General features: G+C 58.2%; 4 protein-coding genes across 7 annotated transcripts in view; 2 read left to right on the top strand and 2 right to left on the bottom strand.

The window, feature by feature from the left end:
• Positions 1-9,114, top strand: part of ASCC1 (activating signal cointegrator 1 complex subunit 1) — a 35,154-nt gene extending 26,040 nt beyond the window's left edge. For all 3 annotated transcript variants that reach the window (XM_066191785.1, XM_066191788.1, XM_066191787.1), the window contains exon 10: positions 8,528-9,114. In XM_066191785.1, coding sequence (XP_066047882.1) covers positions 8,528-8,644 — 117 coding nt within the window. In that variant the 3' untranslated portion in view covers positions 8,645-9,114. The remainder of the gene's footprint in view (positions 1-8,527) is intronic.
• Positions 9,115-11,403: 2,289 nt separating this feature from the next.
• SPOCK2 (SPARC (osteonectin), cwcv and kazal like domains proteoglycan 2) lies at positions 11,404-17,187 on the top strand. 2 transcript variants are annotated; one of them, XM_066191783.1, is made up of 11 exons: positions 11,404-11,675; positions 13,856-13,864; positions 14,081-14,126; positions 14,417-14,531; positions 14,623-14,725; positions 14,806-14,914; positions 14,991-15,110; positions 15,196-15,414; positions 16,174-16,236; positions 16,374-16,511; positions 16,596-17,187. In XM_066191783.1, the coding sequence occupies exons 1-11, from the start codon at positions 11,460-11,462 to the stop codon at positions 16,739-16,741; spliced, it is 1,284 nt and encodes a 427-aa protein (XP_066047880.1). In that variant the 5' UTR covers positions 11,404-11,459; the 3' UTR covers positions 16,742-17,187. The 2 variants fall into 2 exon arrangements, 1 of the variants encoding a protein (XP_066047880.1); XR_010722340.1 differs by lacking the exon at positions 11,404-11,675 and having other exon boundaries at positions 13,438-13,864; positions 16,596-16,833; positions 16,960-17,187.
• Positions 17,188-17,649: 462 nt separating this feature from the next.
• TYSND1 (trypsin like peroxisomal matrix peptidase 1) lies at positions 17,650-21,196 on the bottom strand. The gene is given in 8 exon segments (XM_066191921.1): positions 17,650-18,124; positions 18,218-18,403; positions 18,485-18,618; positions 18,703-19,751; positions 19,753-19,866; positions 19,869-19,964; positions 19,967-20,240; positions 21,189-21,196. Coding segments are annotated over 8 exon segments (2,073 nt in total). The 3' UTR covers positions 17,650-17,912.
• On the bottom strand, positions 20,820-25,616 carry SAR1A (secretion associated Ras related GTPase 1A). The gene is made up of 7 exons (XM_066191784.1): positions 25,544-25,616; positions 25,126-25,200; positions 24,128-24,247; positions 23,595-23,660; positions 23,106-23,209; positions 22,498-22,629; positions 20,820-21,912 (listed from the first exon to the last, which is right to left on the bottom strand). The coding sequence occupies exons 2-7, from the start codon at positions 25,181-25,183 to the stop codon at positions 21,796-21,798; spliced, it is 597 nt and encodes a 198-aa protein (XP_066047881.1). The 5' UTR covers positions 25,184-25,200; positions 25,544-25,616; the 3' UTR covers positions 20,820-21,795.
• Between the last annotated feature and the right edge of the window lie 393 nt (positions 25,617-26,009).

Genomic DNA, 26,009 nt, shown 5'->3' with positions numbered 1-26,009 from the left:
GACTATTGCTGAATGTCACCCTCCTCACTGCTACATCACCCTCTGGCAGCTGAGGTGGCTTTGCTCCAATTTTATGAAGAGGTTTCACATGGCAGCAGTCAGAGAAGGATCAGCTGCTTCCGTATTCACAGAGCTGGAAACCTTGTACTCATCCCACCCATGGAGGTCAGGAGGGTGTTACGGGCAGCGTGAAATACACTCTGAGGTCTGCAGGTGAAACCCAGCTGGGGAGAGGCAGGAATATTGGACATGTGAGTAGGAGGGAACAGAGCTCCAAACGATGTTGGGAAATCAGGCAGAAACAAGCAGGCAGCTGCGAACAAGGACAGGTCCAGGAGGGAGCAGTGGCACCAGTGTAGGATGGAGAAGTTCCTCAGTACCAGCCCAGCAGGCCAGGGTTTGGCTTATGGGGAGCTGCTCCAGACTGAGTCAGCCCGTGGAAATTAAAAAAAGAGAGAAATGTCTTTAAAGTAAACCTCTGACTACGCTTAGTTCAAGGTTTTGTCCGTTTTTGGGTACCATGGATGGGTGCAAAGAGCCCAGAGGACAACAGGGACATAATTGGAGGGGTAGAAAATGTCTGCAGGCTGGGGCTGGAAGGGTTGATTTGAGGCTAATAAAGGGAAGGAGGGCAGCACACAGGAAAAACTTGAAGCATGGGAATGCTTTTGCCAGTAGTGGATAAAAGAAGTGATAAATAGTGGGCTTAAATTGCAGCAAGGGATTAGGAAAATCTTGTAAAGGGGGAGGTAAGGAAGTGCTGCTCTAGAGGAGCTGGGAAAAGGGGATTGTTTTGAGGGAGCAGAGATACTAAGCCAGGATCTACCACCACCAAGCTCCCCCTGCCTTGGAGAAAGGGAGAACGGTGGAGCCGATGACGTTGGTCCTTTCTTCAGTTTGTCACTTCATGATTCCTACATGGCATGCCTGCAGAACAACTGTGAGATGGCATCTATGAATGTACCAAGAACTGCTTGGCGTTCATATGGCATTTACTTTGGCTCAGAAAGCGAAAATATAAAAAGGAAACCTCCCATCATGCACCTTGGATCTTTCTCTATGAACTTGCTGCTGCTTCTTATGTTGGTGGTACTTTGCCAGAGAAAGATGGTTATGTTGTTTCCAAGGGACTGCACCAGTAATTTAATTGTAGGGGATTTTCCTGTGTCATAGAGGAGCTAGCCCTGACTTGGGTATCTCCCAAGAGAGAGGCCACTGGGACTTTTATGACACAAGATTTTCTCCCTCATGAAGTCTGCCTGCTTTATTCTTCCTAAGGGAGATGAGGTGAAAAGGTCTCTGCTGTTGCCTTTTAAATCTTGCCAGAGAAGAAAAGGAGGAAAAGGAGAGGGGTAGGGCTTGCTCCTTGTATTATCCATGTGGAAGGACTGGATGCTATATTGGGGATGGAGAGACACTCCAGAGCCAGCTGCACGCTTGCAGAGCAAAACAATCTGCAGCCTTGTGGCTGGTGCTGGTGGTGACAGCCCAGGTGACAGCCGCCCTCTCTGTCCTTCCTACCCATCTTCCACCCTTGTGACTCTGCACAACATTTTCCAAGACTGTAACACCTGAACCGTCTCAGAAAATGTTGGATGCCCAGCCAGCCATCCTTTAAAAAGCCACGGAAAGGAAGCAGTTATTAATTTGGGGAGGAGGTTGGGAATGCTGGGAAGAGCCACCTCTCTGGATGAATGCCTGCCTACCTGCTTTCGCTATGCTTCTCCTGCATTGTTCCTGGCAAGCTTCCAAGCACAATTAAACCTCTGACAGATAATCGTTGGCGGAGTGGTGTCCAGGGTGAATAACACGGGAATCAGGTATTTCTTTTTTTGGCACCAAATTGTTTCAGAAAATTTTGAAAGTCAAAAATAGAAGGAAAAAGAGTCTACTCATTTAACAAACTCCCCAGATCTTGACAATTTGCCTGGTTGTGTCTCATCTTCTGGGAGCCACCAGAAGCTTTGGTTTGGGGTTTGTCTGTCATAGTTTGGGGGAGTTTGGGTCACAGCTGGGATGGGGTATGGTGAATTTTTTGGGATGAGGAAGAAGGAGCTCTGCCAGCACATACTGCAACCTGGGGAACTGTGACAGCTGTGGAGATAACAGCAGCCTTCTGGAGAGGTCCTGGCAGGTCTGTGTGGAGGCTTCAGGACTGAGGTGCATTAAACAATAGGTGGAATCCCAAAAGCAGGATTGGAGGCCGTGGTTTGTGCAAGCAAAGGAGGTTAATCAGAGGAACTCAGACGGACAGAGCTCGCTGGAGTTCAGTGGACTCTCTTAGAGTCCATCGGTGTTTCTGAGTGTTACTTTCACATTTCAGAATTTAATTTTTTAAGATTTTTAGTCTTTCCATGTTTTTGCCGTTTCCTCCATCAGTCCTTTTTGCCAGGTGCTGGTATCATTAACCCAGCAGTTTGCCGAGGAGTCAGCGCCTTCCTCCTGTGTCTGGCATAGGAACTGCAGTTGTGCTTGAGCCAGGTGATTTGGAAGGGTGATTGTTTTCTGCTCTTCTCCAGTTTTCCGTTCCAAACTGTGGACATGTTATACAAACTTTAATTCAAATATATCATCCCTTGTGAGATGGAAAAATTTCCAGGGGAGAGCACAGAAAGTCTGCAGACAAACAGGTTTTATTGCTCTGTGTCGAGGCACCTCTTCAGAAACACCGCTTAATTTTTCTCCATGCTTGTCAGCAGGTGCCCGGGATTTTGTTTGTTCCTCCCCTTCCCTGAAGGAGATAACAGCACCATAACATGGTGATTTCCAAGGGAAACCTCCTGGCTTTCCGAGCCTGTTCCCTCATTCACCGCTGCTCCCAATCGGGACACGCTGGGGCTGTGCTGCCGGCGGGTGAGCTGGTGAGTGTTGTCACTTGGTGCGGAGCAGCTGAAGCTGTAAAGCCTCCAGCTCCTCCAAAGCCTCCGTTTAATCTCCTGGTTGGAGCTCTCCGTGTGCTGCTGTCAGCTGCCGGACCCCGATTCCCAGCGCTGGGCTGTCTGTCAGCCTAATCCTCCTGCATGTGCTCTACCATGGAGGTAGAGCCCAACGGTGTTCACACCCTTCCCGGATGGGATCTTGGGGTGGATGAACATCTTCCACCCAGGAGAAACAGCAGGGGAGGGATTGCTGGTGTCCCATCCTCAGCATGGACCACGCAGCGGGAATGACAGCGAGCTCACCCACAGCCGTAGGCTCCCGGAGCTACGAGCCTCTTCCTCCCAGCCTCTCCGCAGTTGCTAATTTCTGTGTTCGTTCCAGATATGGAAAACAGGACCCTCCCTCAGCTCCTTGCCGAGGGCAGCGGGGTTTGTGAGGCGGATTGTCACAGGCTAATGACATTACACGGCGCTGCTCGCCCGCAGCGCTGAGTCACTGGGGACAGTTTTGTGCTGTTGATCTCTAATAGCCCAGCCCTAAGGCACTGCTTTCAGGGGCTGGGGTTCACAGCAGAGCTCCCCGCAGTCCGGGGAGGTGTGTGTGTATGTGCACATCCATGTTATCCCATGGTATTGCTGCTTGTTAGTGGGAATTTTTAATTGCGAGGCATTGCACTGAGTTGTTGCTCCCTTGGCATTTCCGAGGCTCTCAGCAGAGCTGCTTGGACTTTTTTATTAATTCAGGATGGGTCTTTTTTTGGCTGACTACTGTAAACGACGTAAGGCTTTAAAAACTGATCAATAATCCTGATGGTAGTGGCAAAATCCAGGCCAAGGCAGCGTGATTGCAAGCCAGAGATTACGTGAAGGAAGTTTTAAATACCTCTGACTCCTTGCCTTTCCCTGGACTTACTTTGTCCTCTTCCACTTCCCAATGCTTCTCCAGCCGAATCCATTAATATTTCTCATGCTTGTTGAGCCCATGACAGGTGATTTAAAAGCCCCAGTTTACGCTGGCACCTCCGCTCTTCATAACCGGAGCTGAAACACATCGCTGCTGTCTTTATGTGGATTAGCTGTGATTTATTGCTGTTGTTCCCAGGCTGGAACACAGAGGTGCTGTCTCATTCCAGGAGGATTGTCTGTGGGAAGCGAGCCCCCCGAGGAGGACAGCTTGACAAACACCCGCGCTTGGGAACACGACATCATTTAGGCGCCTGTTTTAACTTCTTCATTGAGGAGTCATCCTCCTCCTTGCCTCAGCAAAACTTGCTTTACAGGCTTAAAAAGGGGAAGAAAATGTGGCAAAGAGGTATCCTGGGTTTGATCTGTTGCTCGGCCTTTGAAAAGGAAGTTGTTGTGGTTTAGGGGTTGAAGTTTGTACGAGCAGTTTTGGCTCAGGTTTGCAAGGAGCACGCGGTTTGATGTGTGATTTCATCTGTCCCAAAACAAGTCTTCAGCCTCTTGTCTTCCTTCAGAAAATGGTTGTCTCATCCCAAGGGAGGTGTGCTGGGTAATTTGTGGGTAATCGAGGGGGACGGACCTCAGAGGAAGAAGGGTCTCCAGCATCTGAACAGAATTGTCTTAAATGGGAGAAAATGTGGTGTCAGAAATGACAGTGGTGCTGCTGGCTTTTCCTGGCTCAGGATAAACGACTCTGGGGGGAGAAGCGGAGGAAAACTTGCTTTCTGGGAGCTACCACAGGGCTGCCTGCCTTTCATCAGGACCTGAGTGGTGTGTCCCACCCAGTCCCCAGGATGGGAGAGGGAGGCAGAGGGAGAGAGAGGAGCACTTGGGGCTACGGTAGTTTGCAGGCTGACCTGTAAAATATGGGTTATCCATCATCCAGTTCTCTCCTTCTCTTGGGACCTCATGGTTTTTGGGGAGGGCAGTGTGGCTGTAGTCTGTGCCATCCCCCACAGATCCTGGGATGCTGCTGCTGCCACTCTCCAGGCACCTGCTCTGTCCCCCTGGGAGATGCAAACATCCTCACTGAGCGTTTCCCAAACCTTTGGCTATAGCAGGAAAGGCAGGGCACATCCCTGGAGCATTTCCTTGGAGGTGCTGGGTCTGGGGTTAGAAGTTAACAGTGCTCTTTCCTTATTCCATTCTAATTCAATTTGGGAAGGCAGTAGGGAGACAGAGGGCACTTAGTCCTCTAAGTGCTATTCCCTTGATGGGAGTTAGTAGCTTGCACTGCGTATGTGGTGTTGATTCTGTAAGCTGACCTTTACCTCCATCAGGCTGATTCTCATTTATAATACTTAAAAAAAAAATACCAACCTCCATCCTCTTATTTATTCCTTGGGCATCGAGGACATAAATCCCTTGGCATGTTTGGATTTATAGAATTACTGTGCTTTTGCTGAGCCTCACGTCCTACTCCAATCAAATGACACGGCTCTGCGGGCGGTTGCGTTTCTCCTCCCCTGCCTCCCTCCTGCCTGCTCCTGATCCATGTCTCCTCATGTTCCCTGCAGCCTTTTCAGGGATAGGTGGGCCCTTGTCAGCCATAGGAAAAGATGGGAACGGGAGTCAGCCAACCTTTGGGTTATCAGCAGTTGCTTCCAAAGGGCAACTACCTCCAGGTACCTTCTTTCCTGGTGCCAAATAAAAAAATGCTAAGATGCTTTCCCAGGAGGCATTTCATCAGCTGTGCTCCAGGGCTCCTCCAAAACCAGAGCGTTTCCGTGGTGGCTGGGGAGAGGGGGGAGTTATAAATATCTTTCTTGGCTCTGCTTGGCTTCTCCTCAAGATAAATAGAAGTGAAAGTCAAAAGCAGAGGCTTGGCTCTCTGCAATCTCTCCCCGAGTCCCCGGGGACCCGAGCGCAGGGTGCTTTTGTGATGGGAAGCCACTTCCTGGTGTTTCAGAGGTCTTGGAGGATTCCTGGTGTGTCAGAGGTGTTGGAGGATGATGCTTGATGGGCCTCCCTCCACACTGCCTGAGGCTGGTCTCAGATGTGCAGTGATCTCCATGCCTGGGGTCCGGTGGCTTCTGTCATGGAAAGCCTCGGGGAGCACAGGAGCATCGGTGAGAAGCCGGCCTGAAACAAGAGCAGAAAAAAGTGTCTGTGGTTGTCCTCTAAATCTTGTAGCATGTTTACTCTCAGAAAGTACAGCCACATTACCAAAAATCAATAGTTCTAGCAGCGTTCCTCCCTGGGAAACACGCAGCTGCTCGAACACACGGGAGGTGGTGAATCTTATAAAAGCCAAGGGAATACAAAGTGCTTTGGTACCATGGCTTTGCTGCACTTTTAGCAGTGTACAAATGGAGGGCCCTTGACCTGGGCAGTGTCTTCTGGGGCTTCCCAATCATCCTTCTGCTGTGATGTGCCTGAGGCTATGTGAGGCAAGAGGGGTTCGGGGAGGGTTTGTCTCATTAACTAATTTTTGCTTTTTGGTACGTGTGTTTAGTAAGAAAAACAGGTTGTTGTGTGCAGCAATGACATAAACAAAACTCTTCCTTTGGTTATTTTGTGGAAAGGTTTGACTTCTAGCACTGCTGATGGGTCTGGCACATCCCAGCATTTAATTTGTTTTCTTCATAGAATCCTGGAGTGGTTTGTGTTGGAAGGGACCTTAAAGTCCACCCCATTCCATCCCTCTTCCCATGGGCAGGGGCACCTTAGACCAGAGTGCTCCAAGTCCCATCTAACCTGGCCTTGCACACTTCCAGGGACAGGGCAGCCACAGCTTCTCAAGGCACCCTGTGCCAGGGCCTGCCCACCTCACAGGCAGGAATTTCTTCTGAATATCTGAATCATACTCCAGCAGTAGGAGGCCATTTCTCTTTGTCCCATGTCCTTGTCCCAGGTGCCTGTGCAGCTCCCTTGCAGTCCCCTTAGGCGCTGGAGGGGGCTCTCTTCAAGCCCTATTACTCCTTGCTTACCAGCACACCTACCATTCCCTCTGTTAGGAATCAAGAGAGAGATGATTTGTGTTTTTCCTGGGTGGGGAGTGCTCTGTGATGGAAAGGAGTGACAGTGTGAACAGCCACTTGTGACAGGGACAGGTGTTAAGGTTTGGGGTGAGTGGGCACAATGGCAGAGCACTGCAGGGAGCCCCAGAGAGCAGGAAACCATCCTTTCTTCTGAGGTCAGCCAAAACAAAAAGAGAAAGGTGACCAACCCCTTTTTACTGCCATCTCTTATTAATGAGACATTTTATCTTAAGTCCTCCAACATGAACAACGCAGGCTTTTGGAAACATAATTAATCTTTCTTGTATAAATCATTAATTGTATGAAATGGAGTTTGTGTGGCTGTCGTCATTTCTCTTCCTCTCTTTTCCTCCTCTCCCTGTTTGAGATGCTTCCTTAGCACAGCTGCTTTTCTGCGGGCTGCTCTTCTTTGGGGCAGTGACCCCGTGGAGCCACCAGTCACAGTGTCCCTTGGGGGCACACTGCTGCCCCGGGGTCTCTTGCTCTGCCCCAAGACAGGCAGGGAATCGCTTTCCCTATGGCCCTTTTCCTTTGTGGAGTGACAGCAAACCCAGGAATTTTCCTGAAAGAAAACTAGCTGGTCTCCTCCGGAAAAAAGGGTATTTACAAAGCAGAATACTCTTGGGAGAACCAACAAAAGAGCAGTTGTGCCCAAATCAGTGCCAGGCAGAGCCAAATGCCTCTTTGGAGGAGGTGAAGTGCAGCCTTTCAGATGCTAAGTAGTTATTTGGGATTTCAGTCATTCCCTCTGTGGAGGAATTGATGCACCATTGGCTCCAGGAGGATTAATGTGTTGGCTTTCCTTCTTGCCTTCTGTAAGGGCAGGAAGGGCTGTGGGACTGTCTCAAGCCCACGCCTGCAGGGACAGATAGAAAACTGAATAGGAGACAGATGGAATGGACATTTTGGAGATCTCCAAGGTGGAGAGAAGTCGCTGCTCAGGTTCTCGGTGACTCACAGCTCTCCGGTTAAACAGAGCTTCCAAATTAGCATCTCCACCGAGAAGCTTTTCCTGAGGCACAGCTGATGTTCCCAGGTAGAGCAATTTCCTGCTGCTTAATGGAACGGGAGGAGCACTTTACGCTTGGACACGATGCTTTTCCAGCAATAACTTCTTGTAAGAAATTCTGATGTCATTTCTTTGGTCTGCTTCGTGGATTGGCTTGATGGGCAGGGACACACCCCCCGGGTGCCGGAGTTGGCTTGCTTTCCTTAATTTGCACTCAAGTCTTTGCCGAACAAAGACGGATTTGTTGAACAAAGCGGGGTCAGTGCTGGGATGAGGAGCCTTGTGCCTCCAGCCTGCTAGTTTGAATTAGGACTGAGCTGTAGCTGTTAAGTCCTGCATCTGTGGCCTGGATTGGTGCAAACCTCCTGGCCTCAAACCTTGCTGCTGCAGAGCCTGTGACCTCAAGAGCCACCGGGGGATGGTGCCTCCGGAGCAGTGAACAGCCTCCCAATGCTCCCTCAGTGACACAGGCAGCAAAATAGGGGAGGTTTGAGCAGCTGCTGCTGTAGATAGAAAGAGTTCAAGCACAGCCTTTAGTGGGAAAAATAACGTAAAGAACACTTTCATTTAAGGGCAAAACCAATCTGTGAGTAGAGGGTTTTGGCAGGGCCAGCTCCTGCGAGAGAGCCGTGGGCCAGCTGCAGGCTCCATTTCTCTGGTGCCCTTCAAGTGGTTTTTCTTCTTCTTCCTTTCAGCTCTTCGAGAACTTCTACTTCGGGGAGGTGCAGCTGGACTCGGTGCGTCTCTCCCAGAGGTTCTCCTCGGACGCCTCTGGCTACTACGCAACATCTGGGCAGCTGTGCTTCTCTTGAGGTGGCCATAGCGGGTCTGCTGTGTGTGTGATCCCTCAGCGAAAGGTTTTATAGGACGTGAATCTTCAATGGGAACCTGGGAGCTCCAAGCTGGGATGCCCTGTGACCTCCTCCAAAGCACAGAACTATGGCATTTCCCTGCAGCTTTTCCCACTGCCCTCTCCTTAGGGGTTGCCAAGGTCCTTCCTCCTCCTTTCCCCAAAATGTCACAAAGTTGCTCTTTGATGTCTGTGGATTGCTGGTTTTCCAAGAAAACAACTAGAACTGGGGCTTTTGGGGCATCGCCAGTGTTTAAACGTTGCTTTTTTTCAGAAGAAGGAAGTTTGTTCTTAAAATAAGTATTTAAAATCCAGGAGAGCTTCCCCGGAGCACGATTTAACGATATTGAGGTCAGGCATTGCTTGGATCTCCAGCAGCGTGCCTGTGTGATGTAGATCTCCAAATAAATTAATTCCCTTCAAAAGCAAAAAGTGTTTATCTCCTGTTGCATTGATAGTTTCTGTAATTAAACTTCCAGCACAGCATATAACTATGATAATAAGAAGGAATTGATAGTTAGAGCTCTTTCCAGTGACCGTTTCGGAGCGTGTCAAAAAACATATGCCTTGTAGGTGGTTTCTCCATTAAAAACAGCACCAAGCTCTTTGATTCCATTGTGAATCCTTCAGAGATCTCAAGACAACGTTGTTTTTTCCCTGTAAATCCCCACATTTGGTAAAAATAGCGACACAGGATTTCAACTTGCCCTAGGATGAACGCTTTGAAAAGTGGAAGGTGCTGGTGTTTGGGTGTTTTGTAACAAAGCAGGTGCTGTTGCCCATTCCGACTTGCTCCATGGATAGGGAATCATGCTGTGGTAGAGGTGTAGAGTGTCTCAGCCAGGGATAGGGGTGCTCCAGCAGAACCCACATGTCCTCATGATCATTTCTAAGAGAGCTGGCTGCTTGGCCATGCACAAACAGCAGTGGGAGTCGTTCAGAAATCAGGATTGCTTTTCTTCCCCCCCCCCCCCCCCCCCCCCAATGTGTTGCTGTTGTATTTCCCAGACCAAATTGCTTGTCTGCTTTCAAGCCTGCCTGTCAGGCAATCAAATCATCTGTGCATTTGCTGGATGCCCTTGCCTGTACCCAGCTACAGCCGTTGGGCTGTTTGTGTCCCTTTCCTTGGCGTCAGAACGCCTTTGTGCTCTCTGAAAGCCGCCTTCCAAACGTTTCCCTCGGGGAGCAGAGCACCAGCACACACTCACAGGGAGGTGCTGAGAGCACTTAACACTGTTTGCTGTCATCTTTTCCGCCAGCCTGAAGAGGTACTTGGCAAATCTCTTCGGAACAGACCCGGGAGCTGCTCACGAAGCCACCAGGAAAGGGGAGATGCACCTTGGGAAGCTTCTGCCTGATGAGTTTTTAAAGAGTCTCACCAAGAAGTTGAGGCAAACACGGGTTTTTGACAATTGGAGCACACTCCTCTTCCCACTTGTGTAAACATGTTTTAGTGACAATTCTTTTGGAAGTTAGTGGAATTTTGCTGGTAAGCAGCTTATCCCGCTGCTCTAGCCTGGCACAGCACAATTCATTTCACAGCTCCTTCCCCAGGCAGAATTAAGGATTCTGATCTTTTCCCTGTCATCACTGGGGTTTGCTGGCAGTTACCCTTCCCATCCTGAGCGTCCTGGCAGGGAGAAGAGAAGCTGGATGTGTGCTGTGGCATCCCTGGCTGAAGCTGTGAAGGAGCTGGAGCTGGGGTGAGTTGTCACTTGTTGCCTACCCTGATTTCCCCCCGCTGTGAAGAGGGGAAAATCCAAAAGCAAAACCTTGGCTTAGGGGTGGGAGTTTTCCCTGGAGCCCTAAAATGCTGTGCTGGGATGGCTGAGGAATGGGGATCACAGTGTGGGCATCACAGGGAGAGGGGAGGAGGGGAGATGCAGGGTGGGGATAGGGACGAGGGGCTGTGGGATTGGGGTGCAGTGGGGATAGGAATGCAGGATGGGGTACACAGGTTGGAGATGTGGAAGGAATGGGAGATGCACAATGGATAGATGGTAAGAGTGAGGGATGTGGGATGGCTGGTGCTGGGTGGGGATGTGGCAGAGGATGCAGGATGGGGGATGTGGGATGGGGAGCTAGCAGGGACCAGGGATGCTGGATGAAGGATGTAAGATGGGGGATGCAGGACAGAGATGTGGCAGGGATGCGGGATGAGAACATGGCAGGGACCAAAGGATGCAGGACATTGGATGTGGGGTGGAGACTGGGTAGGAACCAAGGATGCAGGATGGGGGATGCAGGATGGAGATGTGATAGGGATGGGGGATGCAGGATGGGGGCACGGTATGAACCAGGGATGAGGGGTGCAGGATAGGGGTGTGGCAGGGGATGCAGGGTGGGGGATGTGGAATGGAGACCGGATAGGGACCAGGAATGCAGGATAGAGGATGCGGGAAGGGGGTGTGTCAGGGAATGCAGAATGGGGAATGCAGGATGGGGTCTCAGTAGGGACCAGTAGTGGAGGTCGAGGACTTCAGGATGGGGGTGTGGCAGGAGATGCGGGATGCAGGATGAGGGACGCGGGACGGCGTCAGGTCAGGGACGGAGTGTAGATGGGGACAGCAGGGCGACCGGTGCTGCGGCCGTGCCGTGCCGGCGGCTCCCCCGCCCCGGTGCCGGCGCGCAGGTGCGGCGGGCGCGGCGGAGGCCCCGCCCCGGCCCTCCCGCCGGTGCCGCCCGGTGCCGCCCCGCGGCCGCACTCGCCGGCGGCGCCTCCCTGTGCGCACCGCACCGCTCCGCACCGCGCCCGCTTCCCCCGGCGCTGCGGCAGCATGCGGGGCTGCGGCGGGCGCCGCGCCCTGCTGGCCCTGCTGGCCCTGCTCCTGCCCGCCGCCGCCGCCGGCCCCGGGCCCGCCGCCGGCCCCGCCACCGGCCCCGGGCCCGCCGCGGCGGGGGAGAGCCCCGGCAATTTCATGGAGGACGAGCAGTGGCTCTCGTCCATCTCCCAGTACGGCGGCAGGATCAAGCACTGGAACCGCTTCCGAGACGTGAGTCCGCGCCGGCAGCGGGGCGGGGGGGACGGGACGCGCTGCCGGGCACCGGGAGCCCCCTCCCCGCACTCCCCGCCCCGCCGCTGCGGCTGCCGCAGCGCGACCCTCCCCGGCCCCGGCCCCATCGCGGGCGGCCGGGGATGCTCGGCGGTGCCCGCATCCCGCCGCGGCTGTGGGCGGCTGCCGGCCCCGGTACCCGGGGGATGCTCACCGGCTCCGGCAGCGCCGCCGCCTCCCCGCCCGTCGCCAAAGCTGCGTGGCTTATGCCAATGCCTTTATGGCCAGGGCTTGATGCCAAGGCGACTCTCTCAGGTGACGGGGGGTGCTCTCCCCGTGCCCCACATGGGGGTGCAGGCAGAGCCCGCCCGTCCGTGGCGGGGGCTACGCCGTGGCCTGAAACCCTCGGTGACAGCCCAGCCCACATCGGGGCACGAGCATCCCCCCGGCCTCCCGCTCCCCGAGCCCTGCGGGGTGTCCCCGGAGCCCCGCGCGGTGCCGCAGCCGGGGCCGGCGCTGCCTCCGCGGGGTGGTGACCCCTGGGGATGTGGGAGACGCGAGGCAGGGAGGATGAGGATGCAGGTACTGCCGGCGGAGCGCTGGCACACCTGGCACACCGAGCTCAGGATCCTGTCACTCCTCGCTGCTACGCAGCCCTTGCGAACAGCCTCGATGGCATTTAGCTCAAGCCCTTAATTTTACGGGGCCGTCGGGGTTTTTCCTCGGCTCGTTTTACACCTCCAGCTCGTGTCCTCCAGGGTTGGGGACATGGTGCTGCAGCCCCATCCTAGGGAGACCCAGGACACCTGCAGCAGCCGGGCAGGGAGGGGGAACACCCCGAGCCGCCCCCCCACCCCCAGCCAGCCCCTCTGGTCTTTGTTCAGATGCACATTCGGGTTCACCTTGGCAGCGAAGAATGGATGGATGGATGGATGGATGGATGGATGGATGGATGGATGGATGGATGGATGGATGACAGCAAGGGAGATGTGCCCACCACAGGGCAGGGCAGGGCAGGGGGTACCACCCCCAAAATAAACCAGAGGGGCAGAGCATGCGTGAGAGTGCTAAGGTGTAAATTCCTCCCCTGGAGACCTCTGCCTGCAACACCCCTGCTGGCCAACGCCAGCCCTGGGTACCTGGGATCTCGGATGGCTGCAGGTGCTCGAGGGGAGCACTTGCAGACGTGCCCCCATGGCACTGAGCATCCCGGGGGGGCTCAGGGCCGAGGGATCCCCATCCCCGGGCGCTGGCAGCACACGTGGGGCCCACCCTGCTGTGGCACGGCTGGCGCGCTGGGGGGGCTGCAGCCCTGCTGGCAGTTAGCCTGGATTAATAAACAAATCCATGGATTTGTGGGGTTTTCGACTGAGCAGCACCGGTTGGGGGATGCACGGGGAGGAGGCCGGCGGCTGTGGCGAGACCCGCGCCGCAGGGAGCTGCCGGGCGCCGCAGTGTTACCAATCACGGCACGGGAACGCGGCTATCGATTGCGGTGCAAACACCGCCGTGCTGGAGCGAGGCATCCCCTCCAGAGCTGCCTCCCGTGCCGCTGCTTCCAGCTGCCATCCCAAGCCTGCCCACCCTCCCCGGGGCGGCGGGGATGCTCCTGCCTTATCGCAAAGCCCACCCCGGCGCATCCCGTGGGGCGGCTCATGCTGCCTGCTGGGAAGGTTTGAGTCCCTGCTACACCCCCACACCCCCGGGATGCTTTCGGGGTCCTGTGGGAGCGGTTCTGCCTCCCCAGGCAGTGACATCTATCTTGGCCCACGCCTTCTGGGAGCACGATTGAAGAATCAGGGTGGCAGCACCACGGGGATCCCCTGAGGTCCTCACTGGGCTCCCAAGGGCTTCCTCCACCCAGTGCCATTTCCATCCCTATTCCCTGGCTTTCCCAGCTGGCTGATGGGAGAAGGCTTTATCCTGTGTAAAGGCTCTCCAGGATTACAGGTTTAGAGCCGGAGATGGGGGAGCATGTTGGTGGTCGGTGCCAGTGATATCCAGGGCTGGTGGCAAGAGCTTTGGGCGTCGGAATGTCGGGGTGCCCCCTGGCACTGGGTGCCCGTCACTGTGGGTTGGGGCCGGGAGCAGGGCTTTGGGCTGTCCCAGAGCTGACGGTGGGCACTCTCTCTCTTTCTCTTCTCGGTGCCGGCTGGGCCATCTCGCTGCCGTGCTGCCAGGAGGTGGAGGTGAGCCTCGAGGGGCTACTGAGGGGGTGACACCCTGCTTGTGGGGGGAGGCTGCTCCCGGTCCCTGCTGCCTGCCCTCCCGCAGTGGGGGTGCCCAGGGACAGCGTGCACCGGGAGCCTCTCCGGGCCGGTGGCCCCGAGCGGGGTGATGGCACGCCCGGCCCGGCGTCACCTTTCCTGCCACCTGCACTCACGCAGGCTCTCCCCAATTCGCAGGATGACTACATCAAGAGCTGGGAGGACAACCAGCCCGGGGATGAAGGTACCGCTGAGATGGGTTTGGGATGGGGCACAGTGGGCTCGCTGCCAGCCAGTATGGTGGGGGGCGAAAGGGGGGGGGTGCGTCGCACTCTCTGCTTGCACCCCCCCGGGCTTTTCCCTTCCGGCTGGGAGCGGCGGTGGGATCGTGCGAGCCGGGAAGCAGCAGCTGGTGCCGAGGCGGCTGCCCAGCTGCGGCCTGAATGGCGCTTTGTGCCGGGCCGGCTGGTGGCCAGCGCTGCCGGGGCTCCCCTGGGGCGTCCCCGCCTGCCCCAGTCCCTCTCTGCCTCCCAGCCCTGGACACCACCAAGGATCCCTGCCAGAAGGTGAAGTGCAGCCGGCACAAGGTGTGCGTGGCGCAGGGCTACCAGCGCGCCATGTGCATCAGCCGCAAGAAGCTGGAGCACAGGTAGGAGCGAGAGCGGCGGCGCCGGGGCCAAGCGGCGGCGGGAGGAAGGGGGGACCCAGGCGGGGGGCTCAGCACCCTCTCCTCCGTGCAGGATCAAGCCGCTGAGCCCCAAGGCACACGGGGGCTGCAAGCCCTGCCACGCCGCCCCGGTGGCTGCCGTCTGCGGCTCCGACGGCCACACCTACAGCTCGGCGGTAAGGACAGCGGCACCCGCCGCGGGGACGGGGCCCTGTGCCCTGTGTCCCCCCGCCGATGTCCCACTGCCGCCCCGCAGTGCAAGCTGGAGCAGCAGGCATGCCTGGCCAGCAAGCAGCTGACGGTGCGGTGCGAGGGGCAGTGCCCCTGCCCGACCCCGCATAGCCCTGCCGGCGACAGCAAACAAGGTGAGCGGGGTGCAGGGCACCGGGGGACTGTCCCCGAGCTCTGCCCGGCCTGACACTGCCCCGCTGGACCCCCCAGAACTGTGCACCGGGCAGGATCTGGCCGACCTGGGTGACCGCCTGCGAGACTGGTTCCAGCTCCTGCGTGAGAATGCCAAGCAGAACGGCTCCGGCGGGCTCCCCGCCAGCCCCACCACTGGTACCTGACCCGCCACACGGGGAGGGGACGTGGGGCACTGCCCCTGGGGGGGCCGGGCAGCCACGGGCCTCATCCTGCCCTGCAGCGCTGGAGAGGAGCGTGGCAGCCACCTGCAAGGAGGCGGTGGGGTGGATGTTCGCCCGGCTGGACACGAGCGGGGATCTCTTCCTGGAGGCGGCCGAGCTGGCCGCCATCAACCTGGACAAGTACGAGGTGTGCATCCGCGCCTTCTTCAACTCCTGCGACACCTCCAAGGACGGCCGCGTCTCCGCCCCCGAGTGGTGCTTCTGCTTCTGGAGGGAAAGTGCGTCAGGGCAGGGGGGAGACGGTGCTGTGGGGCTGGACACCGTGGGGTCAGGAGGATGCACTCTGTGGGGCTGGGGGATCCGTGTCCTGAGGGATGCATGCCATGGGTTGGGGAATCCACGCTGTGAGATTGGGGTTGTATATCGTGGAGTTTATGGGGGATCCATGCTGTAGGACTAGGGGTTGGGGGATGTACGTCATGGGATTGGAGTTGGGAGTGGGGGATGCACATCGTGGGGTGATAAGGAACCCATGCTGTGGGTTAGCATGGCTGTGGGAGGGAAGTACATCATGGGGGGATTATGTCATGGGCAATGGGCAGTCTTTGCTGTGGGTTTGGGGTGTCTGTGGGATGTTTGCTTTAGGGGGAGAGGTACACCACGGGGCTTGGGGCGGCTGGAAGCCATGGTGGGGATGCATGCTGTGGGTCATGGGGAAGCACATCTTGTGTTAAGGGGGATGTGCGTCATTGGAGATGCACAGCATGGGGGCAGGGGGATACACACTGTGGAGCTGGAGGGATGTACTCCATGGGCTGGGGGGGTGCACATCATGGGGAATGCACTCTGTAGGGTCTGGGGGCGTTGTACTCTGTGGTGTTGGGGGATTGCACTCCATGGGCCGGGGGCATGCATGCTGTGGAGTTCCAGGGGATGCATGCCACAGGGATGATGAATGCTGTGGGTTTGGGGGTGCACACTGTGTGAGGTGAGGGGTTGCATGCCCACCCTAAGAGCAGCATATGGCATTGCTGCAGAGCCGCCCTGCCTCAGGGAGCTGGAGAAGATCCAGATCCAAGAAGCAACCAAAAAAAAGCTGGGTGAGTGGGGCGTCCCAGGGCCCTTTCCCCCAGCAGTGCCCCGTGCAGCCGGGCTGGGATGAGGACGGGGAGCTCCCTGGGGGCCTTTGGCACTGCACGTGTTTGGGGGGGGGTGGGGGGCCATCGCTTCCCTGCAGGCACCTTCATTCCCAGCTGCGATGAGGACGGCTACTATCGGCGGGCACAGTGCGAGCCGGGCGGCGGCGAGTGCTGGTGCGTGGACCAGCACGGGGCCGAGCTGACGGGCACCCGCGGCCACGGCAGCCCCGACTGCGGTGAGAGCTGCGGGGACCGCACACCTGGGGACGGGGCGGCAGCCCCGGGACCGCCCCTGAACCTCTGCCCCTCGCCCCCCACAGATGAAGCGACGGGGTTTTCGGGCGACTTCGGGAGCAGCGTGGGCTGGGAGGATGAGGAAGAGAAGGAGCCGGAGGAGGCGGGCGAGGAAGGCGAGGAAGAGGAGGGCGAAGCGGGCGAGGGCGACGACGGCGGCTACATCTGGTAGAGGAGCAGGAGAGCCCGGTGGGCGGCACGGCCGGGAGGCAGCCCCCCAGCTGGGGGTCCCCGTGACCCCCCCCGCTGCCGGTGTGGCATGGGGTGGGTGCTCCCCCCTCCGGTCCCGTGTGGGACGGGGCTTGGGGTGCTCGCCCGGGGAGGGGGCGAGTGGGGCGGGGGGGGCCGCTCTTGTGCGAATTTGAGCTTTTTTTTTTTTTTTTTGGGTAGAGCCTTGTAGGCCTAGTGTGCTGCTGCGTGGTCTTCAACCGGGCAAATGGCGCTAATAAAAGTGGGAAAAAAAAGAAAAAAAAAACAAACCAAAAAACAACAAACCCCCTGATAGATAAGCTGCCCCCCCTTCCTCCCCGCATCCCCCCTCATGTTGTGCTTGCGTGGCTGCCCCGGCCCCCGGCGTTGTGTAGCGGCTGTGAAATAAATACCCCGTGCTGTGTCAAACACTCGCCCGCCCGTTCCTCCCCCGGCACCTCCCGTGCCTCCCTTGCACCCACCGGCCCTGCAGGGGTGTCCTGGGGAGGGGGGGTGGTGGTGCTGTGCCCTTCAGTGAGTGGGCACTGCTGGGCTGGGGAGTGGGTTGGGATAGGAGTGCCCTGGCTTTGGTTCCTGCACTCTGCTGCCACGAAGCTAGAACTGGCCTCCCTCCCCAGGGATATGTCCCCTCCCCAGCTCCTGACCCTCTCTAGGACCCCAAACTAACCCCCTTTCCACAGCGTCCAGAGCTGTAGAAGGACTCTGAACTGCCCTCCCTACCCACACTTTACCCCAACCCCAAACAAGACCTGAACCAAATCCCATCCAAGACGCAGAATATCCCTTATAACCCGCCCCTCCCAACCCACACCCCAGGGAGGGCCTCCACCACCCCCCCTGCAGCCACTCAGCACCACGGGACACCAGGGCCTCAATTCACAGCATTTATGGCCCCAGGGAGAAAATAAAACAATAATACAGACCCCAAACCTCCCCAGTTTGGGGCTGTCAGCAGCTGTCAAAGGCACTGTGCCATAACCCCTGCCCCAGGGTGCCCAAGCTCCACCGGCTCTTGTCGAGTCCAGGTGCTTGGGCCCCACACCACCGGGGTCAAAGAGGAGATGTGGCAGCCCCATCCCTGGCACCTCGGTCCCTGGCACCTCGGTCCCTGGCACAAGCCCCCGGGAAAGGGGTCAGAGCTTGCTGGGGGGTCCTGGCTGCTGCTGGAGCTGCCAAGTCGCCCGCACCCCCTCATCCACCCGGTTGAGCCCGGCGAAGGCATCGGGGTCGCCGGTGCGGCGGTAGCGCGCGATGAAGGGCTGCAGGACGGTGATGGGGATGCAGAAGTTGAGGTGGGGGTAGGTGGCCCCCGCACCGGTGTCCTGCGTGTTGCTGGCCACGATGCCTGCCGGGGAGGGAGCGATGCCCACGTCACTGGGTCCGGCCGGGGACACCCGTGGGACCCCCCGGCTTACCCACGGGGAGACCCCCGGCTTACCCATGAGGCATCCGCTGCGGGAGGAGACGAGGGGGCCGCCGCTGGAGCCCCCGTGGACGGCACAGGTGGTTTGCAGCATGACAGGGCGCCCGGCCACCGCCACCACGGCCGAGAGGACCCCTGCTGTCACCGAGGGGCCCCACGCCTGCCCCAACGCCCCGAAGCCCACCACGCTCACCTCTTCTCCTGGGATGGGAGAGGCAGGAGGTGGGTGCACGGGGGCGAGGCAGCCCCTACCCTAACGCCCCGTGTCCCCCCAGTGCTTACCTGGGAGGAAGGTGTGGGCCAGGCACGGCGGGACAAAGCCTGGCACGCTCTCTTCCAGCTCCACCACGGCCACGTCGAAGGCGGACGACTCCTCGGTGGCGAACACCACACGCCCCCTGAGCACGGCGGCATCCCTAAGGACACGGGTAACGAGATGTCACGGCCGGGGACACGCCGGGCGGGGGGGTTAAGGTGAGAGGGGGCACAGCCGCACTCACCGGCCGGGGCCGGCTGCCGGTGTCACATGGAGCGGGGTCCTGGCCTCCACGACGTGCCGGCAGGTGAGGAGCATCCTTGGTGCCAGCAGCACCCCGGAGCCCCAGGTCGCCCCGCACTCCACCAGCGCCGTCCAGCCCAGGGGGTCCTGCCCGCTGCTCGCTGGCACCGCGGCCACCCACGCCGGCACCGGCGGCACCGCGATCCCGGCTTCGCCCAGGACATCGGCGCTGCTGCGCAGGATGGCGGCGAGGGAGCAGAGCAGCGTGAGCCCGACCCACTCGGCGCCCTTCCAGCAGAGGGAGGCGGCGATCACGGCCACCACGCGCGGCCCGTCGGGCGAGGGCACGAAGGCGGCGCCGCCCTCGGTGCCGGGCAGGCAGCGGGCATCGGTGAGCACCAGGGCGTTCTCCTCGCCCGCCAGGTTGCTGACCACCCCCCGGCTCAGCGTGTTGAGGAAGAGCTCGGGGCACAGGTCTCCGAAGGGGGACCCGCAGGCCAGCAGCGCCTGCCCTTTGCGCAGGCAGCCGGCGCTGGCCCGCGCCGCCCACCCGCCCTCGGGCGCGTCCAGGCCGGGCACCCGCAGCCAGGCGAACCAGGGCAGCGCCCGCGGGTCCGTGCCCGCCTCCCCCTCGGCCCCGAACCGCCACCGCTCCGCCCGCCCGAGGCCGCGCTCCAGCGCCCTCCGGAACGCCGCGCACGGCACCAGCGCCAGCGGCCGCGCCTCCAGCTCCCGCAGCCCGCCGGCCTCGGCGCCCAGCACGACGCTGAGGCGCGGGAGCGGCCGGAGCGCGGCGGGCGGCAGCGCGGCGGGCCGCGCCCAGGCGGCGGGGCCGGCCCGCAGGAACGGAGCGAAGACGGCGGCGTGGCACAGCACCAGCGCGGGCCGGCGGCTCAGCACCAGCCCGCTGCAGCCGCCATCGCCGCCGCCCGCGCCCCGCACCCGCACCGCGCAGCACGGCGGCGCCGCCATCGCCGCCCGCCCCGCCCCCGGGCCCGCCCCGCGCCCTCCCCATTGGCTGGGGCGGGGCGCGCACGTGGCGGACACGCCCCCGCGGGGCCCTCACGGGGGGCGCGCGGCCCCCGGCCCGGCCCGGCCCCGCTGCCCGGGACAGTCGTGACGGCTGCTCCGAGCGGCCCCTCGGGCCCCGCTGCCCGGGACAGTCGTGACGGCTGCTCCGAGCGGCCCCTCGGGCCCCGCTGCCCGGGACAGTCGTGACGGCTGCTCCGAGCGGCCCCTCGGGCCCCGCTGCCCGGGACAGTCGTGACGGCTGCTCCGAGCGGCCCCTCGGGCCCCGCTGCCCGGGACAGTCGTGACGGCTGCTCCGAGCGGCCCCTCGGGCCCCGCTGCCCGGGACAGTCGTGACGGCTGCTCCGAGCGGCCCCTCGGGCCCCGCTGCCCGGGACAGTCGTGACGGCTGCTCCGAGCGGCCCCTCGGGCCCCGCTGCCCGGGACAGTCGTGACGGCTGCTCCGAGCGGCCCCTCGGGCCCCGCTGCCCGGGACAGTCGTGACGGCTGCTCCGAGCGGCCCCTCGGGCCCTGCCTCCCTGGGAGAATCAGGACCGTCGGCCCGCAGGCCGCCACGTCCCCAGGCTGGCCCTCAGTGCCCCCTTCCCTGGGAGCCTCGGCCCGGATACCCCAGGGCCACTTTCCCTTCCCACCTCACCCGCAGCACAAACGAGTACCAAACCTTTATCGCCGACAGAGGTATCGGGACTGGGAGAATCCCTTTGGAAGAGCTAAAATCTCACCCGAACACCGGGAGTCAGAGCTGAAGCCCCCCCTCCCCCTTCCTGGCTGTCTGGGGCTCGGTGTGGGTTCATTGCACCAAAAGCAAAGCCCCTGCAAGCCCCGAGCTCTTCAAGTGGCTCTTCCACCCTGCCTCGGTTCCCTCACTGGCTGCGCCCCGCAGGTCACAGAATCATGGAATCATTGAATGAATATCCTGAGTGGGAAGCGACAAGGATTGAGTCCAGCTCCTGGCCCTGCACAGGACAGCCCCACGAATCCCAGCCTGTGCCTGAGAGTGTTGTCCAAACACTTCTGGAACTCTGTGGCTGGTGTTCTGAAGGCCCCAAGGCCCAGCAAACACCAAGCCAGACTGAAGCTCGTTGCCCCTTCGGAGGAGAGAGACATGTCTTTATTGAACTGAAAATGAGTGCCAGACAGCAATGAAACTTCAGACAAAAAAAAAAAAAAAGTCCGTTGAGAGTATAAAACAAACCGGTTTAGTCTACATTAATCACCTCATGATATGCAAATGTCAAACACTTCCATGCTACAACCGAAACAGCTCCGTGGTTCTTATGGTGATGGCACAGCCAGAGGATCCTCAACGGAGGGTCTGGCCCGAGGGGGAACCAGGCAGCCCCTTCCCACTGGACACCACGCCCAACACCCGCACCAGGTGCTCCTCCCCAACAAGAAAAAAACCCAAACCCTGTAAACTAAAGCAGCTGGGATTGCACACCTCAGTCCTGACGGCACCTCGCCATCGTCGGTCAGCGTGACACAGCACAGCCACCCTACAGCTCAGTCAAGCCCAAATGCTATGTTTATTGAGGACTTCTAATATCGTGATACCTTGGTTCAGTAATGTGTGAAATACCTAAATACCGTTAAATATATTTTTAAAAAACCCTAAACCAGACTCTGGACTAAACAAGATGAATATTAAACTAAAAAGTTAGAAGGGATGTCATTTACATTAACACTTTCTTTAAAAAATATAATTGCTTTTTCCTTTTCTGTTTGTTTTTTTGTTTGTTTCTTTTTGAAGTCAATTAACCACAGTGGTGAGACGTGCTCTCTTTTTCAGCTGTTACATTGCAGCGTGCAGAGTTTTGCCTCCCCAGCCTGGAGCAGCCCCGCTGTCACCCAACTGGCAGGGACAACTCGGGAACGGCGCTGCCTCCCCGCCGCGTGGAAAAGAGTGGTGTCACCACTGTGCCATAGGGGCAGCCGGAAAACCAGGAGTCTCTTGGACAACGCCAGTATGCGCTTGGAAAGCCTTCCATGTTCTAATAGAAAAGTCCATAGGAAGCTGTGAACAGGATCAGTCCAGAGGAGTAGAACTCTCGTGTCTGCGCCAGTATCAGTCAATGTACTGTGATAGCCAGCGGAAGCCCTCACCGTAGCCTTGCCTCTTGAGCACGCTGCACATGAACACCTCCATGGGGCGCGCATTCAGGTCCTTCAGTGGCACATTTCCCTGGGGAAATCCAAACACGAGTCACATCTGCACCCCTGGTGCCCTCAGGGAAGCGCCCAGCCAGCCACAGCCATCCAGGGGAGCTCCTCTCGCAGGCCCCTTCGCGTGTGCACCGCATTGTGGACAATCCTGGTGGCCTCAAAACTTGGCCAAGGGCATCATCAGAGGTTTGGCTTACAAGGGACCTCAAAGATCACCTCATTCCACCCCGCTGCCTGCTCCCACAAGACCAGGTTGCTCCAAGCCTGTCCAACCTGGCCTTGAACACTTCCAGGGATGGGGGCAGCCACAGCAGCTCTGGGCACCCTGTGCCAGGTACTGGCCACCCTCACAGGGAAGAGCCTCTTCCCAGTTTCCCATCTGAACCTGCCCTCTGGCAGTGGGAAGCCAGTCCCTCTCATCCCGCCACTCCATGGCTTTTAAACTGTCTCTCTCTTGTAGGCTCCCTTCAGGCACATCATCGTTATTATTACTGATTCACCTTGGCCAGTTAGTGGATAAATTCCCAATAACAACTCGATCAGGCCTCAATCCTCAGGGAAGCAGGCAAGCTCTCCCCAATCCAAGATTTGGATGCCTCCCTACCTTTCCTGTGGTCTGTCCATAGAGCCCAAAGATCTCCCGCAGTTTTTCCTCGCTGATGGCCTCTGGTCTGTCGATTTTGTTTCCCAAGATAAGGATTGGCACGTTGGATATTGTCTCGTCTGTCATTAACGCCTGCGTGCAAGAGCCAACAAGAGATGAGCAGAGAGGTGGAAAAAGGGGTCATTGCCTGAAGAAAATGGTTTTGTTTAAGCCCTGTGACCAACAAGGGCTCGTTTCTGGGGCTTCCCATACTCCTGTGGAAGACTCACAGAATCCTGAGGCTGGAAAAGCCCTCCCAGATCATGGAGACCCAGCTGTTCCTGATGCCCACCTTGTCCCCAGCCCAGAGCACTGAGTGCCACCTCCAGCCCTTCCTTGGACACCTCCAGCCATGGGCACTCCAAACCTCCCTGGGCAGTCCCTGCCAAGGCCTCCGCACCCTTTCCATGGAGAAATTCCTCCTGGTCTCCAACCTGAGCCTCCCCTGAATTCAGGTGTCTGTGGTCAACCCAGAGTAAGGACATCCAGGCTTCTCCAGCTCTGGGAGAGATGGCTGTTATTCATAATTTAGCTGTCTTGGAGAAGGGAAAGAAGGGAAGTGTATTTACATTAAGCTCAACTTTGGATTCCATAAGCCGTGAGTGATCTGCACAGTCCACCAGGAAGACAATCCCATTGATGGCAGGCAGGTAGTTTTTCCAGACCCGGCGAGCTGGAAAACACAAGAGACAAACATGACCCTGTGAAATCTCCACACCACGGAAAACTCCACCAAACCTCAGCTACCTTTTTAGCCAGGGTGTCTTCCCATAGTTTGGTGAATAAAAGGGAAAAAACCCCTGTGTTTAAAACTTCTAGAAAGTGCAGAACTAAAAATTCATCAGTTGTTCAAACTAAATTACATTGGAGTCTTCCACAGCTAAAAATACTTCAGGCAGCAGAGCACAAACTGGCAGCATTTCCTTCCAAGCAATCCTACAGCCAGGAGGTCGCTTCCACGTGTTGTTCCATAAATAAATCCAGGCAACAAATAATTAGGCACTGCTAATTGATCCTGACACTCGTCAGGATCAATTTTTGGTCATTTTTTTCCTTACCTTGTTCATGTCCACCCAGATCAAAAGTCGTGAAGGTCATTCCAGCAATCGTCAGCTCCTCTGATGCTGAAATGGAAAACACAGGCTAGGATTCAGGAAAACAAGGAAGTTGTGACAGACACAACTTCTCTGGCATTCATGCTGGCATCACACACATTCCTCCAATAAGGAATTCCCTGAACTTCCTGTGGGATTCAGTGGCTGAAATGGAGCTGTTTCACAAAATCACAAGTGGCAGAAAATAATTTCTCCTGCTTCCCACTGAAGCCTTCTAACCTGCAATTATTATCCCTCATTACGCTTTCCATGAGGAAAATCTTCCCTTTCTATTAACAGAGCCACACCGCTTCTTGGGCATTTCTAGAGAGGAAAACACGGATCCACTTCGGCTTGGGGAACCACAGTGCAGCTGCAACCTCAGCTCAAGTTCTAAGAGCCTCAAATCCCCCAGGCAGAGGGGTGTCTTCCCACAAGGTGTCCCCAAAATTCCAGAGGAAAAGGCACGCCGGGAGGCTTTGCCCAGGGGGACTTACTGGGATGTAGCGTGGGGACGTGCTGACCCAGCCTGTCATCTTTGAGCATGTGCAGCAGAGTGGTTTTCCCTGCGTTATCCAGTCCCAGGAACACCAGTTTTCCAGACTTCTTGTACAAACCTGAGAGGAGAAGGAAAAAAGCAAGAGGAAAACTCCAGCGGGCCTGTCCAGAGCCGGAACGCTGCGTTGCTGCCGCTGGTTTTTGGGGAAGCCCTTTCCCAGAGCTCTGCTGCCACCTGTGCACACTTCCAGCATGGACACGGGGCAGCAGGGAACACACACACAGCCCAAACAGGCATTTTTTTCCAAGGCATATTTACAGCAATGGACATTTCCTAGGCTCATGTTCCCATGTGTATTCCATTCTTTCCTCCACCCTAGCAGCGGAGGACAGGGTGCAGCAGCAGCAGCATCCCCTCAAAAGATGTGCAAACCGAACAAACTCATAAAAGACAGCAGAGAGCTGTCCAGGGAAAAAGTGCAAAGCAGGGAACGGCGCGTTGTTTTCTTGGCATAAACAGATTTTTGCCGTGTCTGCCACAGGAATGCTCCCAAAGGTTTCCAACGGGACTTTTCCTCACCCTTCTCTCATCCTCCCTTCAAGAGGTGATCAGGACAATGGGCACCCCATCTTCCAGCAAGGAGTTCCACTGGAAGCCGGGGCTCTGGGAGGAGGAGGAGGATGGGGTTCCCTCCCTGGGGGGCAGCACCTCTGCCTGGGGCTGGACAGGCCCCGGGTGCCAGCCCAGCTGCTCTCGGCCTTCCGAGGGGCAAGAGAAACGCCTGACTAGGAGCCCAACGCCTCCAAATACTCCCAAAGTTTCTCTGCACCAGTGTAAAAGCCCCTTTATTGATACGCGGCTTCCTCAGCAGACTTAGCACTGGCCAGACCACCTTAATTCCCGATTTTTATGGGATACTGGCAATGGGAGAAGCCAAACCCACCCAGAGGGGGCTGCCAGGGGCCGCAGAAGGCACGTAGGGAGCCGCGGCATTACCTAGGAACTGCAAGACGCTGCTGAAGCCGTTGTAGAGCCATTCGAAGATGAAAGACATCTCTGGAAACAAAATGCCTGCGGGGGACAAACCCCAAACCCCGAGTTACAAAGCGTCGGTGCTTAAAAGGAGCCGCGGCCAGGGGGTCCGGGACGAGGGGATCGGAGGTCCCGGGGACGGGGAGAATCGGGGGCGAAGGGGGACGGGGGTGAGAGGAGACAGGGGATGAGGGTCCACCGGCGTGAGGGGGACCGGCCTCAAGGGCGGGCGGCGAGGCCTGGCCCCCGCCCCGCCCCCGCCTTGCCTGCGTGTCACCCCCCGCGCCGCCGCCTCCCCTCGCCCGGGCCTGCCCGGCGCCCGCCGCCCCGCTGAGCCTCCCGCCGGGCCCGGCCGGCCCACGCGGCCACCCCCGCCGCTCACCCCCGGCTGCCCCCGGGCCGCCGCCGCCACCGAGTCCCGTCCGCGGCCGCCGCCAGCGCCCCGCCGGAAACGCGTCACGCGCGCCCCGCCCGCTTCCGGCCCCGCTGGCCCCGCGCGCCGGGGCTGCGGCGGGCGGCCCCGGGAGGCCGCGGGTTCGAGACCCGCCCGCGCTCCGCGGGGACGCGGGTTCGAGACCGGCCCCGAACTGCGGGGGACCCCGTAAACCTCCCCCCAGGGCAAAGGCCAGCACTGACGCTGAGGACGTGGTCTGCAGCCGCTCCAGGGGAGGTTCAGGTTGGACATTAGGGGGGATTTCTTCACGTAAAGGGTGGCTAGACTTTGAGTGGGCTGGAGCCACCATCCCCGGAGGCGTTTAAGGAAAGACTGGACGTGGGGGATCAGTCACAGGCCAGACTCGATGATCTCTAAGGTCTTTTCCAACCTCAGTGATTCTGTGATCTTGTGA

This window comes from Chamaea fasciata, unplaced genomic scaffold (assembly GCF_029207755.1).
Source record: "Chamaea fasciata isolate MVZ Bird 193981 ecotype frontalis unplaced genomic scaffold, bChaFas1.0.hap1 SCAF_9, whole genome shotgun sequence".
Classification (NCBI taxonomy): domain Eukaryota; kingdom Metazoa; phylum Chordata; class Aves; order Passeriformes; family Sylviidae; genus Chamaea; species Chamaea fasciata.
The sequence above is the reverse complement of the archived record's forward strand: the minus strand, read 5'-3'. Positions and strand labels throughout refer to the sequence as shown.

What these genes read in the sequence shown, in the direction of transcription:
- SAR1A (XM_066191784.1), bottom strand. Translation starts at nt 25,183, where the DNA reads ATGTCTTTCATCTTCGAATGGCTCTACAACGGCTTCAGCAGCGTCTTG. An exon ending in TCTGGGTGGACATGAACAAG is followed by an intron (nt 23,210 to 23,594) that starts GTAAGGAAAAAA and finishes TGTGTTTTCCAG; the next exon opens with CTCGCCGGGTCTGGAAAAAC. An exon ending in AATCCAAAGTTGAGCTTAAT is followed by an intron (nt 22,630 to 23,105) that starts GTAAATACACTT and finishes TCTTGCACGCAG; the next exon opens with GCGTTAATGACAGACGAGAC.
- SPOCK2 (XM_066191783.1), top strand. Translation starts at nt 11,460, where the DNA reads ATGCGGGGCTGCGGCGGGCGCCGCGCCCTGCTGGCCCTGCTGGCCCTG. An exon ending in CAACCAGCCCGGGGATGAAG is followed by an intron (nt 14,127 to 14,416) that starts GTACCGCTGAGA and finishes TCTGCCTCCCAG; the next exon opens with CCCTGGACACCACCAAGGAT. An exon ending in CTTCTGCTTCTGGAGGGAAA is followed by an intron (nt 15,415 to 16,173) that starts GTGCGTCAGGGC and finishes GCATTGCTGCAG; the next exon opens with AGCCGCCCTGCCTCAGGGAG.